This window comes from Anabrus simplex, chromosome 8 (genome assembly GCF_040414725.1).
Source record: "Anabrus simplex isolate iqAnaSimp1 chromosome 8, ASM4041472v1, whole genome shotgun sequence".
Lineage (NCBI taxonomy): Eukaryota > Metazoa > Arthropoda > Insecta > Orthoptera > Tettigoniidae > Anabrus > Anabrus simplex.
This window is the reverse complement of record NC_090272.1, coordinates 157,423,690-157,439,420: the sequence shown is the minus strand read 5'-3', so window position 1 is coordinate 157,439,420 and position 15,731 is coordinate 157,423,690. Positions and strand designations below refer to the sequence as shown.

The following is a 15,731-nucleotide window of genomic DNA, read 5'->3' as shown; positions in this document are numbered from 1 at the left end:
ACTTCCGTGCTACGTCGGCGTGGGTTGCTAATACTTGTTATAAATTAGAAGAAAAGTGTAGATAATTATACAAGTGAAGATATTCAAACCTGGGATCTCCGAACGATGCAGGTTCCAAGCGATATCATGCAGCAGACTTTTTCTTATCAGTATATATAGCATTAAAGTCGAATTCATTAGCAATTTGTATGGGGTGTAAAACGAACCAGGAAGATTTCTTATCCCTCGGAGGTTGATGGCATTAGGTAGAGGAAAAGAAGTATGTAAAGCAGATAAGTGATAGCCCGCCTACACTGCGCAAAGTTAGCTCTGTTGAAATCAAGGCGTGATGAAGTGTTTTAGATACCTGTTGTAAAACATCTTGCTAACATAAGTTCCTTTTCTTGGCGTTGCTCAACTTGGGAGGGGAGGGGGGCGGTGGTTCGAATTCTGGTCAATGCATATGGAATTCTTAAAATAAAATAAACATATTTCAGTTGAGATTTAAAAAATATATAGTTTAGACTTCCGCCTACTTCTTGATGGCTGCAGTACTTTTGCATCTGGCTTTTGGCACAGGCCAGAGCAAAATGTAGCTTCCACAGAAGTTCCAGTCTCATCCATGGCTGTGACAATATGGATGATGCTGGAGTCTGGTTGGTGCTCGGTAGTGACATTCAGAGCACGACCAGTGCTGCTGATTGTTAGGAAAGGTGTTGTTCATAGGGTTAGTCCTGCTTATATAGTAGTTTCTGGCCCAGTGAGGAAAGCAATGGCAAACTACATCACTCCTCACCTAGCCTAGTACGACCCTAATTTTGGCGCCGTCGTCGGTTTTTGCGGCTTTTCTATGATCGACTGACCTTTCGTGTTGCTATTTGAGGATCCAACCAGCCTTTAGGCTGATGACCTAACAGACAGACCGTTCAAACTTCACGTAAAACGGTTCTAAAATTGAATGAACATCGTAACACTAGACCTTCTCATATTCAGCTGATTCTCTTAATTCTTCTCTTTATCCCTTCTTTCAATTATACAACTTCAATAGAATTTTTTGACGTATACTCCATGTGATATGTCATGCTCTCAAAATTTGATTTAGCCAATGAGCTATGTCTATTCATATGTTCGGCTTTACCTAATGTAAACGTATTTCTCTTTGATTATATTTTCAGAATCTCCTGTAACAATCACTGTTATTAATGAACTGGGCGTTAATAAAAGCTGAATCTTGTTCCAGTCTGGATCTACTTCATATGTCGAGAAATTAGTTTCTCCTAGTGGACCGCCTTCACCGATCCTCTTGTAGGTAATGAAGCTTACCTTGACAGACTTTTATGATCATGTATAGTAGAGTCAGTAACTTCGTGGACTGTCCGTTTAGTTTCACTGTGGTGCACTACAGCGAAGAGTTCGAACCACATGATGTTGCCGTGAAATGTATTGGCTAGTCCAGCAAGAGGCAGTTGCGTGCAAACAGTATAAGCAGATCCGCGGTCTCTGTTATGAAGGGTAGTTGCATGTCAGTGGCTGAACTTGAGAATGTCGTAGTTCGAGTAACGGGTCAATTTCAAGTTCTGCCAAAAATTAGGCAAATCCGCTAGCGAAACGTTTGCGATGGTGAAGTCGAAATCTTCCGGAACACCATGATGGGGAAAAAGACGCGAAAAGGCAGGTCAAAAGGCTATGTGATATTTGAACTGTTATCGCCAGTCCACGAACATATTGACTGTAGTACGTACATAGGTATACACGTGTTGCCTACACTGTAAGCGTCAGTCCAGTAAGTTATTGACTATAGGTTCGTTCCAACACGAGTCCCCGACCATCCGACGCATGTGCAGTTGAGAGAAAGCGTTCAACACACACCAAACCAATCACGGACTGATGCACGTACTCAAATTCGGCGTTCCAAAACACTTCAAACTGCAGTTACTGACCGCCAGAACTCGTCCGCGGCCTGTGGCATGAACCGGTAGTATGGACATGCGCAATAGAGGAAACTCACTGGACAGACCACGTGCATTTCCACGCCTGTTCTGTTCCTTTTCTTCTCGAACGTGTTTTTTTTAACATTGCCATAACCTCTAAGCGGTAGTAATTATTTGTAAATCAGTTAATGAATTCTATTAAGGTACTTGTGAATTGAGGAGTAGAAATAATATATAAGTAAAAAATTAATACATTAGTTATAATTAGTAAATAAGTAACTAATAAATACGTAATAAAAATGGGAAGGTATGGGGATTTCGGTGAATATCCAGAGAAGATGAGTTGGATATGCAGTTAGCAGTGTCAAAGAAGCGAGAAAATTATTTGCGTAAGTTTTATTGTTGCTAGTGGAATTCTCGAGGTTTTTTCTAATCGCGTCATTCTGATTTCACTGTCCAAACTCAGTAGTGATTATTCTAGATGTTGTTTTTTCTAATGGTAGAAAATTACAGGGTCACGGCCACATAAAAGTTAATTAGTAATTTAAAACTTGTAGGTAATCCTGGTACTTCAAAAGGGAAACGGAAACCTACTTCCTAGTGTTGTTCCACTGCTTTCCTCTCACCCTAGTGGAGCCTGGGAGCGAACTGTGTTGCATATGTGGAGGGATGTATTTGCTATTACGTGTTTCTCCGTTCGTTGGTTGGTTGGTTGGTTGGTTGGTTGGTTGGTCGGTCGGTCGGTCGGTCGGTCGGTCGGTCGGTCGGTCGGTCGGTCGGTCGGTCGGTCGGTCGGTCGGTTGGTTGGTTGGTTGGTTGGTTGGTTGGTTGGTATTGAGATGAACACAAACACCCTGTTCCCGCGTTCGTGAAACTAACCAGACCTGGTCAGGAATTGAACCCGCGTCTCTATGAACCGAAGGTAGTAACAATGACCTTTGAAAATAGTGAATTATGATGATAAATAATAAAGAACGTGCAAGGGTATTTATTTTTATACCGAGCGAGTTGGGCGCGCTGCTGTGAGCTTGCATTCAGGAGATAGTGGGTTCGAACCCCACTTTCCGCATCCATGAAGATGGTTTTCTGTGGTTCTCTATTTTTACACCAGGCAAATGCTTGGGCTGTACCTTAATTAAGGTCACGGTCGCTTCCTTCCCACTCCTAGCCCTTTCGTATCCCATCGTCGCCATGACCTATCTGTATCGGTGCGACGTAAAGTAGCTTGTAAATTTAATTTTACGTTTGTAGTTTGAGATTTACTATGCCGAACAAACATGTGACAGTATCAGCAGTTCCCTTACACAGTTTATTCTGCCGTGTATTGGGAGCTGAAAACGTTTATTTCCTTCCTTACATCCTCAGCCATAATCTCCATATCATTGGCTCTCTTGCTGTATTTCCTTAATCACTGTATAAGATATGTATAAACATTTATGTTTCATCCAAGTTCTTTTATCAAAGATTATAGAGTTCCTTTGATCCAAGTTACTTAAATCATAGAGTGAAATACAGGCCTAAGGCTAGGAGGCACGAATATAAACTATGTGTGTGTATTTTATATTTAATTAATTTTTGAAATACTTGTTCTACCGTGTTCTATTATATTGAATTTCATCAGTATGTCAGTAATTGCCCTTTCCTTTTTCGCACGAATCTGCAAACAACTAAACTGGGAAAGGTAATACTAAATACGCGCCATACTCTTTGTTTACACGTCAGATTGCTGTCCAGAAAGTGTTCCAACACGATCAAGTTCGGGACCAGCCGCTAACTAATCCCAAACCGGCGCATGCGCACAGGGCGATGCATGAATCCGCCGGTGACCGTCAGAAACTCGTGTTGGGACGAACCTTATAGTACATTGGTGTAGGCCGTGTTGCCTACGCTGTAGGCGCCAGGCTACGAACTCACTGACTGTAGTAGTAGAGCCAAGAATTCAATTTCTTAATCAAATCAGTGAAACAAATCACCGAAATGGCATTGAGCCAGGTATACATACAAGTATTTGTACTTACTCATTCTTTTGAAGATTGAGGAAGGTGATGGAGTCGCCGTAGCCAGTGAAAGCATCTTCTGGGATGACGGTGATGTTGTTTGCTCTTAAATCCAGATGGCGCAAGCGGTGTAATGGTCGCAGCGCGTTGTTTGGTATGGAGTGGATGTTGTTGTCACCGAGTCGCAAATACTGCAGATTCTCTGGAATAATAATGTCATATATAGCTTAATACTTAAGTAAAATCTTTGAATTGATGTAAGACCCTATTAAATGTAACAATTTAGAGATAAAGGGATAAATCTTGTGTTGTGCAGTGTGAACTTCCTAACTGTCTGACTAACTTTACAAACATATTAATCTGAATTTATATTGAAAATCTGAATATCTTAATTTAAAATGGAAAATCTGAAAATTAATATTCATTATATAAAATACACACTCGTCGAACCTTGTACTCACACTTACTTGTTACCTGCTTACTTACACATACGTTATTTGAAGGGCGCCAGCTGTCACTCAGTACAGCAATAATAGAATGAGACTCTTGACTATCTCTAAGGTGTGGGGTAATAAGCTTACTTTTGACAACATACCATATAAGTTCTGGGAAAAGGAGATTGGCGTTCGGTTTCCCCATTAATTTTGAGGTTAAGATATTTTACTGTCAATGAAATGAAACTCTGAATTCGTTTGATAGAACAATATATATTCTTTAAATAATATATCAAAAAATAGTGAGTCTTGTTGCGATAAAACAGATGAGAATATGAAATTATGACATTGCAACTGACAGAAACTAGGCATGAATTTGAATTCTTCTTGACCGGACATTTAACAATTTATACGAAATATTTCCCTCACTGATTCACTTGACTGTACCTTCAAAACTTTGAGTGTAATTACGACGTAATCCATTGCTCTGGTGTTTACTGTAGATGTGTCACGCCTAACGTGGTGATACATCCTTGAGACTGCTTCTTCTCCATATCATCTGACTTCTTTGTAAGTCAATATGGTATGACCTCTTGGTAGGTCCAGGGTTGCCCTCTCTGACTCCTTGGTAAGCCTTGCGTCCGCGTCTTCCACTAAGTGACGGACCAACCATTTGGTCTCACTCTCTCAATGAGCAATAATGGCTCACTGAGTCTTCACCATCTCTCGTTCACACTGGTTGGCTGACCACCTAAGGCCTCTTGATCTAGTAGACTACTTCACTGTACTGCATCCGTATAAGTAATGACTCACGCTACAATCTGGAGCTACCTTATATAGACGTTGGTTGACACAACTACGTAATCTCCAGAAATAACAATGACATACTCCCACCTACGCGACAGATATTACATACAGTGGTGAAATAGCCCCGCGGCGACTAACTCCGTGAGCGCATATCTAAATAAATACAATGCCGTAGCCATGGCGCGGCGATGACTTGGCAGAATCGCCACTAATATTGCACAATGCCCCAACGTCACATCTAATCTCTGATATATACAACAATTCTCACTGTACAGGTATTGAGTGTTATACTACACATACGTATATGTGTATACATCTAAGTGCAATCTTGCAAGCAACAGGCAATTGCAAAATTGAATAAAACGGATAATTACAATAATAGTACAATATCACAGATAACATAATAATAATACTGACATAATAATAATAATAATAATAATAATAATAATAATAATAATAATAATAATAATAATAATTGTACCGGGCGGTACACCTCTACACCGTTTATTTAAAAGTTGCGCCAGTTGAAACTCCTCTTCTGGAGGAAGGTTGAACTTTATCTACTCTATTAATTCTCTACTTTCTCAGAAGATGTCACCACGTGGAAAATTTTGAGTTTTTGAACTGTGTCACTTTTGATGTGTTTTTGTTTCGCTTGAAGTAAGAAGTGTGAACTTTCTCTTCTAGAGGACACTACTGAAGATCAACAATAGTGCACCCTTGTGCGGAGTCGAAGAACTATTTTGTTGGAGAAATTTTTATTTCAAAAGTTTGGGTTTTGTTAAATTTCTTTCTGTTATTGTTTAAGTTGGCTGTATACCCCTCTTTTTCCCCTTGTTTTAGATTTATCCAATCCCGAATTTCTTTTAGTAATTTCTGACCAATCTAGTGTATCTTCCCCCAACTTGTATCTGTTGCGGGGTCCTATCCAATAAAAACATTGTGGGCGGGTGTTTTCATTCCCCTAACGCCTAGAAACTTCCGCGAGAGTATATAAACTGCTGATTTTAGGGTCTCTGGGCCACTTCTGTTCCATCTTTCAGTGTATTAAGTACATAGCAGGAGGCGGGAAGCGCCTCTTTCCTCGGCGGCGGTCAACAATAAGGTAATGGCCGATTAATAAATTCTTTCTTTTCTTGCTCAGCAGTTTAACTTTCGGGGCGGGTTCTAAGCGTTCAACCATGTAACCTTTTCCTAAAATGTAAAAACAACTGGTATCTATTCTATTTTAAAACGACATATCGGGATAGAGAGTGCTTAACCCTCTCGATTTCCCACTCACATTGTCTTGAGGTGAACTTATTCTCTCAACCAATTCTTCCGTAATGTAATGTAAATTGCTATTAAGTCACCTCTATAGTATGGGATTAGCCCTTGTAATAACGGCCTAGTGCCAAAGTAGGTTTTAAAATCAAAATGTATTAGGATTGCAAGTTCGCCTCCTCTCAAATTGTTTTAGAGGTCATTCAATTAACCTGCTTTTCATTTAATAGACCTCAGTAGATTGGGTATTTTTACCCCTGTGTATATGTCCTTGGAGGACAGCTTAAAGGTAGAATTCTGAGTGGCCTGTGATAGGCTTGTATTTTAAGGGGAAGTAACCCTTTCTTGAAAGTTGTGGTTTCTGCCTCAAGGAGGCTTTTTCGATGTAATTGGAAACTGGTGGTTCTGACAGGATTGGGGGTTTTCGGCCCCTTTGTTGAATGGTTTATATTGTAAAGTTGGGTTCATTGCTCAAGACTTATGTATCTGATTCTTGAAGCCCCGAAGGGGGTAACCGTGTAAGTTGTATATTTCGAATCGTGTTTCTGCTACTAAGTACCTGTTCTATTTGTTGTTACTTAATTTTGAAAAGAAAATATAACCTGGTTAAATTTTACTTAGTTTCTCTTCCGTAGCTTGAGACCCGTTCACGCCCGCACCTTCTTTCTCCTCTACCTACCACTAAAACACGGTAACAAGTGGTAGCAGAGCGTGGTTGAATGGGTCTCAATTTAGCCCCTTTTGACGGCTAAACATTGTTTGTTCCGAACTCTAACCATTTTCCCAGTTGCTGGAATTTTTTGAGTTTTTCAAAATTGTTCTGTCACCATGCCCGGCCCTCGCGATGTTCTCCTTCTTAACTATTTGCGCAAGGAGGAGTTGATCTATGAATTAACTATCAGAAATGTGCAATCTGGAGGCACGGTTGCAATCGACACTAACAAGCTTAGAGAGTCCCTTGATTTGCCCATTTCCATCCCCAATTTGGGAGAGAAAGAAATTGACGACTCTCTTTCCACGATCACGGAGAATATTACTGGGCTAGCTTCTGTAGTTAGTTTTTTTGATGAAAATGATCCGTCTCCAAATCAAATTAAGCGTGTGCAAGGCAGGCTATATCATTTTTCGAATAGAGTTAATGATCTGTTGTCTCTAAAGGTGAATGACGTTCAGAGGAAGGAAGCTAATACGCTCCTTGAAACTATTTCTGAATTATCTAGTAAAGTCACTCTATTGTTAACTGGGGAAGTTCCTCCCAAATCTGATCAACCCACCATAGTGAATCCAGGTAGTGAGGAAGCGCCTCCCAAGGGAGAAGTTAATAGGGTAACCGTTGCTGCTCAAACTATCCCTGCCCCATTGGACAACGAATCTGAACATCGTGCATCATTGAGTAACATCCGTTCTGAATTGACTTCCTTGCCATTGAAACCTTTACCTACTATGTCACCCGGATTTAGTAGCTTGCCTCATCCATTAGCAATGTTGCTCAGAGCTATATCCAAGTTTTCGGTTAATACCACCAGTGACGTAATTTCATTTTTAAGATTTCTAGTAGAATTTCAGGATCATGCCCTTGTTTTTTCTCTGTCTCCATGTCAAATCTTGCAAATTATCTATCCGTATGCTATTGGTATTCTCTCCGACAAAATAGTAAGAGCCATAGCTGAACAGTCATCCATCGAAGATTTTCATGCACATCTACTTGCTAATTTTATTCCTGCCCGCGCAAGGTCATCTCTGATTCAGAAATACTATTATCGAGTACAGAGGTTGGATGAAAACTTGGCTGATTTCATACAAGACATTAAGTTTTATACCAGGGTGTTTGCTCTTCACTTCCCTGAGGATCAAATTGTACAAGCTATTGTGGAAGGCATTTCACCTCCCTATAGGTCATATTTGTGTTTCGCGGCGTGCCCGCAAACTTTCTCTGAACTTGAAGCATTGGCCGTTTCAGCGGAAGGAGTTAGATACGCCGATTCTTTGCGTGTCGCGAAAGAACCCCCGCCTTCCTTTAGTAACACTCGGCCTCCACCTCGCCGACCAGTCAATCCCCGTAAATGTTATGCTTGCGGGTCGCCTGACCATCTGCGCGACAAGTGTCCACTGATCAAGTCAAGTGGGACAAGGAATGGAGCCGGGTCATCACAAGGCTGTTTTAAGTGCGGGGCCTTCTCACATATCGCCAAGAATTGCCCAAACTCAAATAGCACCCCCTCCTGCTCAACTTCTGGTGCAAATTCCAGCTATGCTAATAATAAAAAGTGACTAGTGGCTTCGGCTGAGTCGACTAATCCACCTTCCCGAGACTCAGCCCCTAGTAAACAGGTTGTAAATGCAGAGAACGATCAGCCTTCAAGTTCATCTTTTGAATGCCCTAAAGAATGTCTTAGGATTGCGGCGGATACCCCCGCACCTGTTCCTTTTCTTAAGATTGAGGTAAATAACGAGCCTATAACAGCTCTCTTAGATTCAGGTAGTGTTTGTTCGATTATTGCGGCTGAATGGTATTCTAAATTGAAATCGGTTTGTAAACTTCCTGACTATGTCTCTTCTCCTGTTCAATACGTTTCGGCTAATTCATCTCCATTAGAAATTCTAGGTTCCTTACTGGTCAAAATTCGTGTTTTTAAGTTTACATGGAAAGTTAAATTGTTCGTGGCCAAGCAATTGTCTTGCCCCATTATATTGGGAGCTGACTTTATCTCTCACACTGGTCTTGTGCTCGATCTCAAGTCTAGGTCGTGCACATTCAAATTTGCTTCTAGTTGTAAAATACCACTATTAAAGTGTAATTCTGTGTCATGTTCTTCTATTTCGCCTACCCAGGATGAGATGTTGTTAGACCTTAGACATCTACCTGAGGAGCAGGCTGATAGTATTCGTAAATTGTGTCAGTCGTTTCCCGAGGTGTTCTCTGATACTCTTGGTGTTACTGACCTTATTGAATACAAAATTGAGGTTACGGATTCGATTCCTGTCCGTTTTCCACCGTATAGGCTATCTCCACCTAAAATGAAGGCTCTGAAGGAAATCATCGATCAGATGTTGAAGGACGGTATTATTAGGCCCTCTAAGTCAGCGTATTCTTCGCCTATTTTTCTAGTACCGAAACCCCAAGGAGGCTTCAGGCCTGTCATTGATTACAGGGCTCTCAATCGGAAGGTGGTGTTACAATCTGTGCCCCTTCCCGACCTTCATTCTTGTTTTTCATGGTTTCGTAAGGCCAAGTTCTTCACCATCTTGGACTTAAATCAGGCCTATAATCAAATTCCCCTTGCCGAAGAGTCTAAACACCTTACAGCGTTTGCCACGGATTGGAATTTATACGAATACAACCGCGTGCCTTTCGGGCTCCCCACGGGGGCAGCTGTGCTCACTAGGCTACTAGATAGGGTCTTCTCCGACATCAAATTCGAGTACTTATATCACTACTTAGATGATGTCGTAGTATTTTCAGAGACTTTTGAAGAACACCTAGATCATCTGCGAGAAGTTCTTGATCGCCTTCGTAAGGCTGGGTTAACTGTTAAGTTGTCCAAGGTTGCCTTTGCTAAGCCCTCTATGTCATTCCTAGGGCATATTGTGTCACCCGATGGTGTAGCAGTCGATCAGTCTAGAACACAGGCCATCCGTGATTTTAAACCTCCCAAGGACATTAAAGGTATCGCCAGGTTCATTGGTATGGTGAATTTCTTCAGAAAGTTCATTCCTAACTTTGCTAATAGAGCGGCGCCCTTAAACCTTCTTCGTAGGAAAGACATCAAATTCGAGTGGGGACCTTCTCAACAAGCCGCTTTTGAAGATCTGAAATTAGCTCTCTGTAATGCCCCTGTCCTTGCTATGCCTGATTTCTCGAAGAAATTCATTGTCCAAACCGACGCATCGTCGTCAGCAGTAGCGGCAGTCCTTCTTCAAGAGACTGAACTAGGGAGGCGACCCATCGCCTATGCGTCTAGGACATTGTCGGCCCAAGAAGCCAAGTATTCCATCTATGAGCTCGAAGGTTTGGCAGTCTTATTTGCCTTAGAAAAGTTCCGTCTCTATCTGGAACATGTCAAATTCGACCTGGAGACAGATAATCAAGCCTTAAGCTGGGTCTTAGGTAGGCCGCGTCGTACTGGTCGTATAGCCCGCTGGGCTATTCGTATTTCCGCCTTCCAGTTTGATGTTAGACATATCAGAGGTACCGAAAATGTTGTTGCTGATGGACTCAGCCGTATGTTTCTTAACGACGTCGAGACCCACGAACCGGTCGACAGTTCATCACTTTCCGAGTCCATGCTATCTGAGGTTAATGCCATCCTAACAGATGCTCCCATGCTTTTTAGGGATATCGAGAAATACCAACGGGAAGATCCGACGCTGGCTCCGATAATGGAAACCCTTTCTTCTGGGGAACATGTTGTCCCTTATGTTCTGAGGAATGGTGTTCTATGTTGCCCTTCGAGGCATGATAAGTTGATGAAAGTTGTTGTTCCAGCGGTTCTTGTACCTATGATCTTCAAATACTATCATGAGACCCCATTGGGGGGGCATCTTGGAATCTTTAAAACTCGTGAAAAGATTCGTGAAATGTTCATATGGAAAGGTATGGACGGTGAAATTCGGGAACTTGTAAAAGCTTGTAAATCTTGTTTGATCAGTAAACCCACCATGTCCACTAAAGTAGGCCTTTTGTCTTCTCATCAAGCGTCGCGCCCCATGGAACGCCTGTATATTGATTATGTAGGACCCTTCCCCCAGTCGAAGGGAAATGCCAACAAATTCATCTTTGTATGTGTAGATGGTTTTACCAGATTTTCTTGGTTATTTCCGACTAAGCTGGCTACCGCTCAGTCCACCATTACCTGTCTAAATTCTATTTTTGCTTCCTTTGGTCCGTGCCAATATATTGTATCTGATAATGCTAAGGCGTTCACATCAAATCTTTTTCGTAAATTCTGTTTTGACTTGTCCATCTCTCATGTAACCACTTCTGCTTATTACCCTCAACCATCTCTGGCTGAACGGGTTAACCGTAATCTCAGGTCCGCACTTATTGCCTATCATCATGAAGATCATTCTAGGTGGGACACGTCCCTGCATTGGTTAGCTTTTGCTTTGAATTCGGCGGTTCATGAATCACACAAGTTTACTCCAGCTTCTTTGATGTTTAAGTTTGTTCCCAACACGCCGCTCTCTAACCTCTGGTCTCTGAGTGACATTCTGCCCGAGACAATAGATCCGGATAATATTAAAGATCTTTGGAAGAAGGCTAAAGCCAACCTTAAGGTATCTCATGAAAAGGTTAGGGAAAGGTATGATCGTGGACGGAGACCCACCCCTTTAAAGGTAGGTGACCAAGTAATGGTCAAAAATTTTGTTCCCGCGGGCAAGCTTGCCCCCAGATTTCAGGGGCCTTGTATCATTCTCGATTTTCTTACGCCGGTTACCTTATTGTTAAGTAATCCAGCCACCGAGAGGATATTTAGAGTTCACCTGTCCCAGGTGAAGCCGGTGTAATTTCTGTGTTAACTTGCTTTATATTATTTTGAAAGGATATGAAGGTTATATTTTTTTGAGTTTCATTTTTAAGGCATTCTGCACTACCTATAATATTTTGTTTCAGATGTAAGCATTTTTGTAAAACCTGTCCCGACCCGTTAAACTGCCATTCTGTCCTTTCCACGGCCATTACCACGCTCCCGTCTCCTGCTCCACTACACTCAGTGGCTGGCTTAGATGAAATGCCATGGATATCTGCACGCCGCCGGCCCCTCAATCTCTTTACATGCCTGTGCCCTTAAAAGAAACATGATGGTCCAACACAATTCTGCCGCCTAGCTTAATGTTTCAGCGCCCCCGCAGCCGCGCGGCGCCGTGCAGCAACTGGAGCCAAGGTCGGGCCCCCTTGGCCCCAGCGAGGACGACATGTGCATGGCGAGCCGGAGCTCTCCTCCCGGCTAAGGCTGATGTGCGGCGCACGACCTGCTACTTGCCCGCAGCCTGTATATGTTCACCGCGGGCGCGGCGTGTTTCTACACCTCTGCTCCCCTCATAGTGCGGGCGAGCGGTATCTCAGGGTACTTGAGGGGTCCGAGCGGCCTCCTGTTGGACGCAAGCTGCAACGGCCGGTCCGGCCATCCAACTTCATCAACATCAACTACATGGATAGTTACTATCAGAGATAACTACATTTGGGAATTCAACAGCAATATCTGATGGACATTGCAAATTTTTCCTTCACTTTTAAGTATTAAAAGCTTATCTTCAGAAATTCAACTTCTATAAACATAAAGACTTTACTTCACCTGCAACAACAAAATTTTGGAACCGAATTAAGAAATTTCTCAAATACTTCTGCAAGTTATCTTAATCTCAACATCAAAACTTGGAACTTATTTTCAAACAAAAGTTTATGTTCTTCTGTGTTACCCCTTGGAGGAACTTTTGGGGGGGGGGAGGTCTGTACCGGGCGGTACACCTCTACACCGTTTATTTAAAAGTTGCGCCAGTTGAAACTCCTCTTCTGGAGGAAGGTTGAACTTTATCTACTCTATTAATTCTCTACTTTCTCAGAAGATGTCACCACGTGGAAAATTTTGAGTTTTTGAACTGTGTCACTTTTGATGTGTTTTTGTTTCGCTTGAAGTAAGAAGTGTGAACTTTCTCTTCTAGAGGACACTACTGAAGATCAACAATAGTGCACCCTTGTGCGGAGTCGAAGAACTATTTTGTTGGAGAAATTTTTATTTCAAAAGTTTGGGTTTTGTTAAATTTCTTTCTGTTATTGTTTAAGTTGGCTGTATACCCCTCTTTTTCCCCTTGTTTTAGATTTATCCAATCCCGAATTTCTTTTAGTAATTTCTGACCAATCTAGTGTATCTTCCCCCAACTTGTATCTGTTGCGGGGTCCTATCCAATAAAAACATTGTGGGCGGGTGTTTTCATTCCCCTAACGCCTAGAAACTTCCGCGAGAGTATATAAACTGCTGATTTTAGGGTCTCTGGGCCACTTCTGTTCCATCTTTCAGTGTATTAAGTACATAGCAGGAGGCGGGAAGCGCCTCTTTCCTCGGCGGCGGTCAACAATAAGGTAATGGCCGATTAATAAATTCTTTCTTTTCTTGCTCAGCAGTTTAACTTTCGGGGCGGGTTCTAAGCGTTCAACCATGTAACCTTTTCCTAAAATGTAAAAACAACTGGTATCTATTCTATTTTAAAACGACATATCGGGATAGAGAGTGCTTAACCCTCTCGATTTCCCACTCACATTGTCTTGAGGTGAACTTATTCTCTCAACCAATTCTTCCGTAATGTAATGTAAATTGCTATTAAGTCACCTCTATAGTATGGGATTAGCCCTTGTAATAACGGCCTAGTGCCAAAGTAGGTTTTAAAATCAAAATGTATTAGGATTGCAAGTTCGCCTCCTCTCAAATTGTTTTAGAGGTCATTCAATTAACCTGCTTTTCATTTAATAGACCTCAGTAGATTGGGTATTTTTACCCCTGTGTATATGTCCTTGGAGGACAGCTTAAAGGTAGAATTCTGAGTGGCCTGTGATAGGCTTGTATTTTAAGGGGAAGTAACCCTTTCTTGAAAGTTGTGGTTTCTGCCTCAAGGAGGCTTTTTCGATGTAATTGGAAACTGGTGGTTCTGACAGGATTGGGGGTTTTCGGCCCCTTTGTTGAATGGTTTATATTGTAAAGTTGGGTTCATTGCTCAAGACTTATGTATCTGATTCTTGAAGCCCCGAAGGGGGTAACCGTGTAAGTTGTATATTTCGAATCGTGTTTCTGCTACTAAGTACCTGTTCTATTTGTTGTTACTTAATTTTGAAAAGAAAATATAACCTGGTTAAATTTTACTTAGTTTCTCTTCCGTAGCTTGAGACCCGTTCACGCCCGCACCTTCTTTCTCCTCTACCTACCACTAAAACACGGTAACAAGTGGTAGCAGAGCGTGGTTGAATGGGTCTCAATTTAGCCCCTTTTGACGGCTAAACATTGTTTGTTCCGAACTCTAACCATTTTCCCAGTTGCTGGAATTTTTTGAGTTTTTCAAAATTGTTCTGTCACCATGCCCGGCCCTCGCGATGTTCTCCTTCTTAACTATTTGCGCAAGGAGGAGTTGATCTATGAATTAACTATCAGAAATGTGCAATCTGGAGGCACGGTTGCAATCGACACTAACAAGCTTAGAGAGTCCCTTGATTTGCCCATTTCCATCCCCAATTTGGGAGAGAAAGAAATTGACGACTCTCTTTCCACGATCACGGAGAATATTACTGGGCTAGCTTCTGTAGTTAGTTTTTTTGATGAAAATGATCCGTCTCCAAATCAAATTAAGCGTGTGCAAGGCAGGCTATATCATTTTTCGAATAGAGTTAATGATCTGTTGTCTCTAAAGGTGAATGACGTTCAGAGGAAGGAAGCTAATACGCTCCTTGAAACTATTTCTGAATTATCTAGTAAAGTCACTCTATTGTTAACTGGGGAAGTTCCTCCCAAATCTGATCAACCCACCATAGTGAATCCAGGTAGTGAGGAAGCGCCTCCCAAGGGAGAAGTTAATAGGGTAACCGTTGCTGCTCAAACTATCCCTGCCCCATTGGACAACGAATCTGAACATCGTGCATCATTGAGTAACATCCGTTCTGAATTGACTTCCTTGCCATTGAAACCTTTACCTACTATGTCACCCGGATTTAGTAGCTTGCCTCATCCATTAGCAATGTTGCTCAGAGCTATATCCAAGTTTTCGGTTAATACCACCAGTGACGTAATTTCATTTTTAAGATTTCTAGTAGAATTTCAGGATCATGCCCTTGTTTTTTCTCTGTCTCCATGTCAAATCTTGCAAATTATCTATCCGTATGCTATTGGTATTCTCTCCGACAAAATAGTAAGAGCCATAGCTGAACAGTCATCCATCGAAGATTTTCATGCACATCTACTTGCTAATTTTATTCCTGCCCGCGCAAGGTCATCTCTGATTCAGAAATACTATTATCGAGTACAGAGGTTGGATGAAAACTTGGCTGATTTCATACAAGACATTAAGTTTTATACCAGGGTGTTTGCTCTTCACTTCCCTGAGGATCAAATTGTACAAGCTATTGTGGAAGGCATTTCACCTCCCTATAGGTCATATTTGTGTTTCGCGGCGTGCCCGCAAACTTTCTCTGAACTTGAAGCATTGGCCGTTTCAGCGGAAGGAGTTAGATACGCCGATTCTTTGCGTGTCGCGAAAGAACCCCCGCCTTCCTTTAGTAACACTCGGCCTCCACCTCGCCGACCAGTCAATCCCCGTAAATGTTATGCTTGCGGGTC

General features: G+C 41.9%; 1 protein-coding gene across 2 annotated transcripts in view; it reads right to left on the bottom strand.

Moving 5' to 3' along the window:
- LOC136879232 (leucine-rich repeat-containing protein 15) overlaps positions 1–15,731 on the bottom strand; it is a 600,790-nt gene that overhangs the window by 76,611 nt on the left and 508,448 nt on the right. For both annotated transcript variants that reach the window (XM_068228996.1, XM_067153040.2), the window contains exon 6: positions 3,929–4,109. In XM_068228996.1, the coding sequence (XP_068085097.1) occupies positions 3,929–4,109 (181 nt within the window). The remainder of the gene's footprint in view (positions 1–3,928; positions 4,110–15,731) is intronic.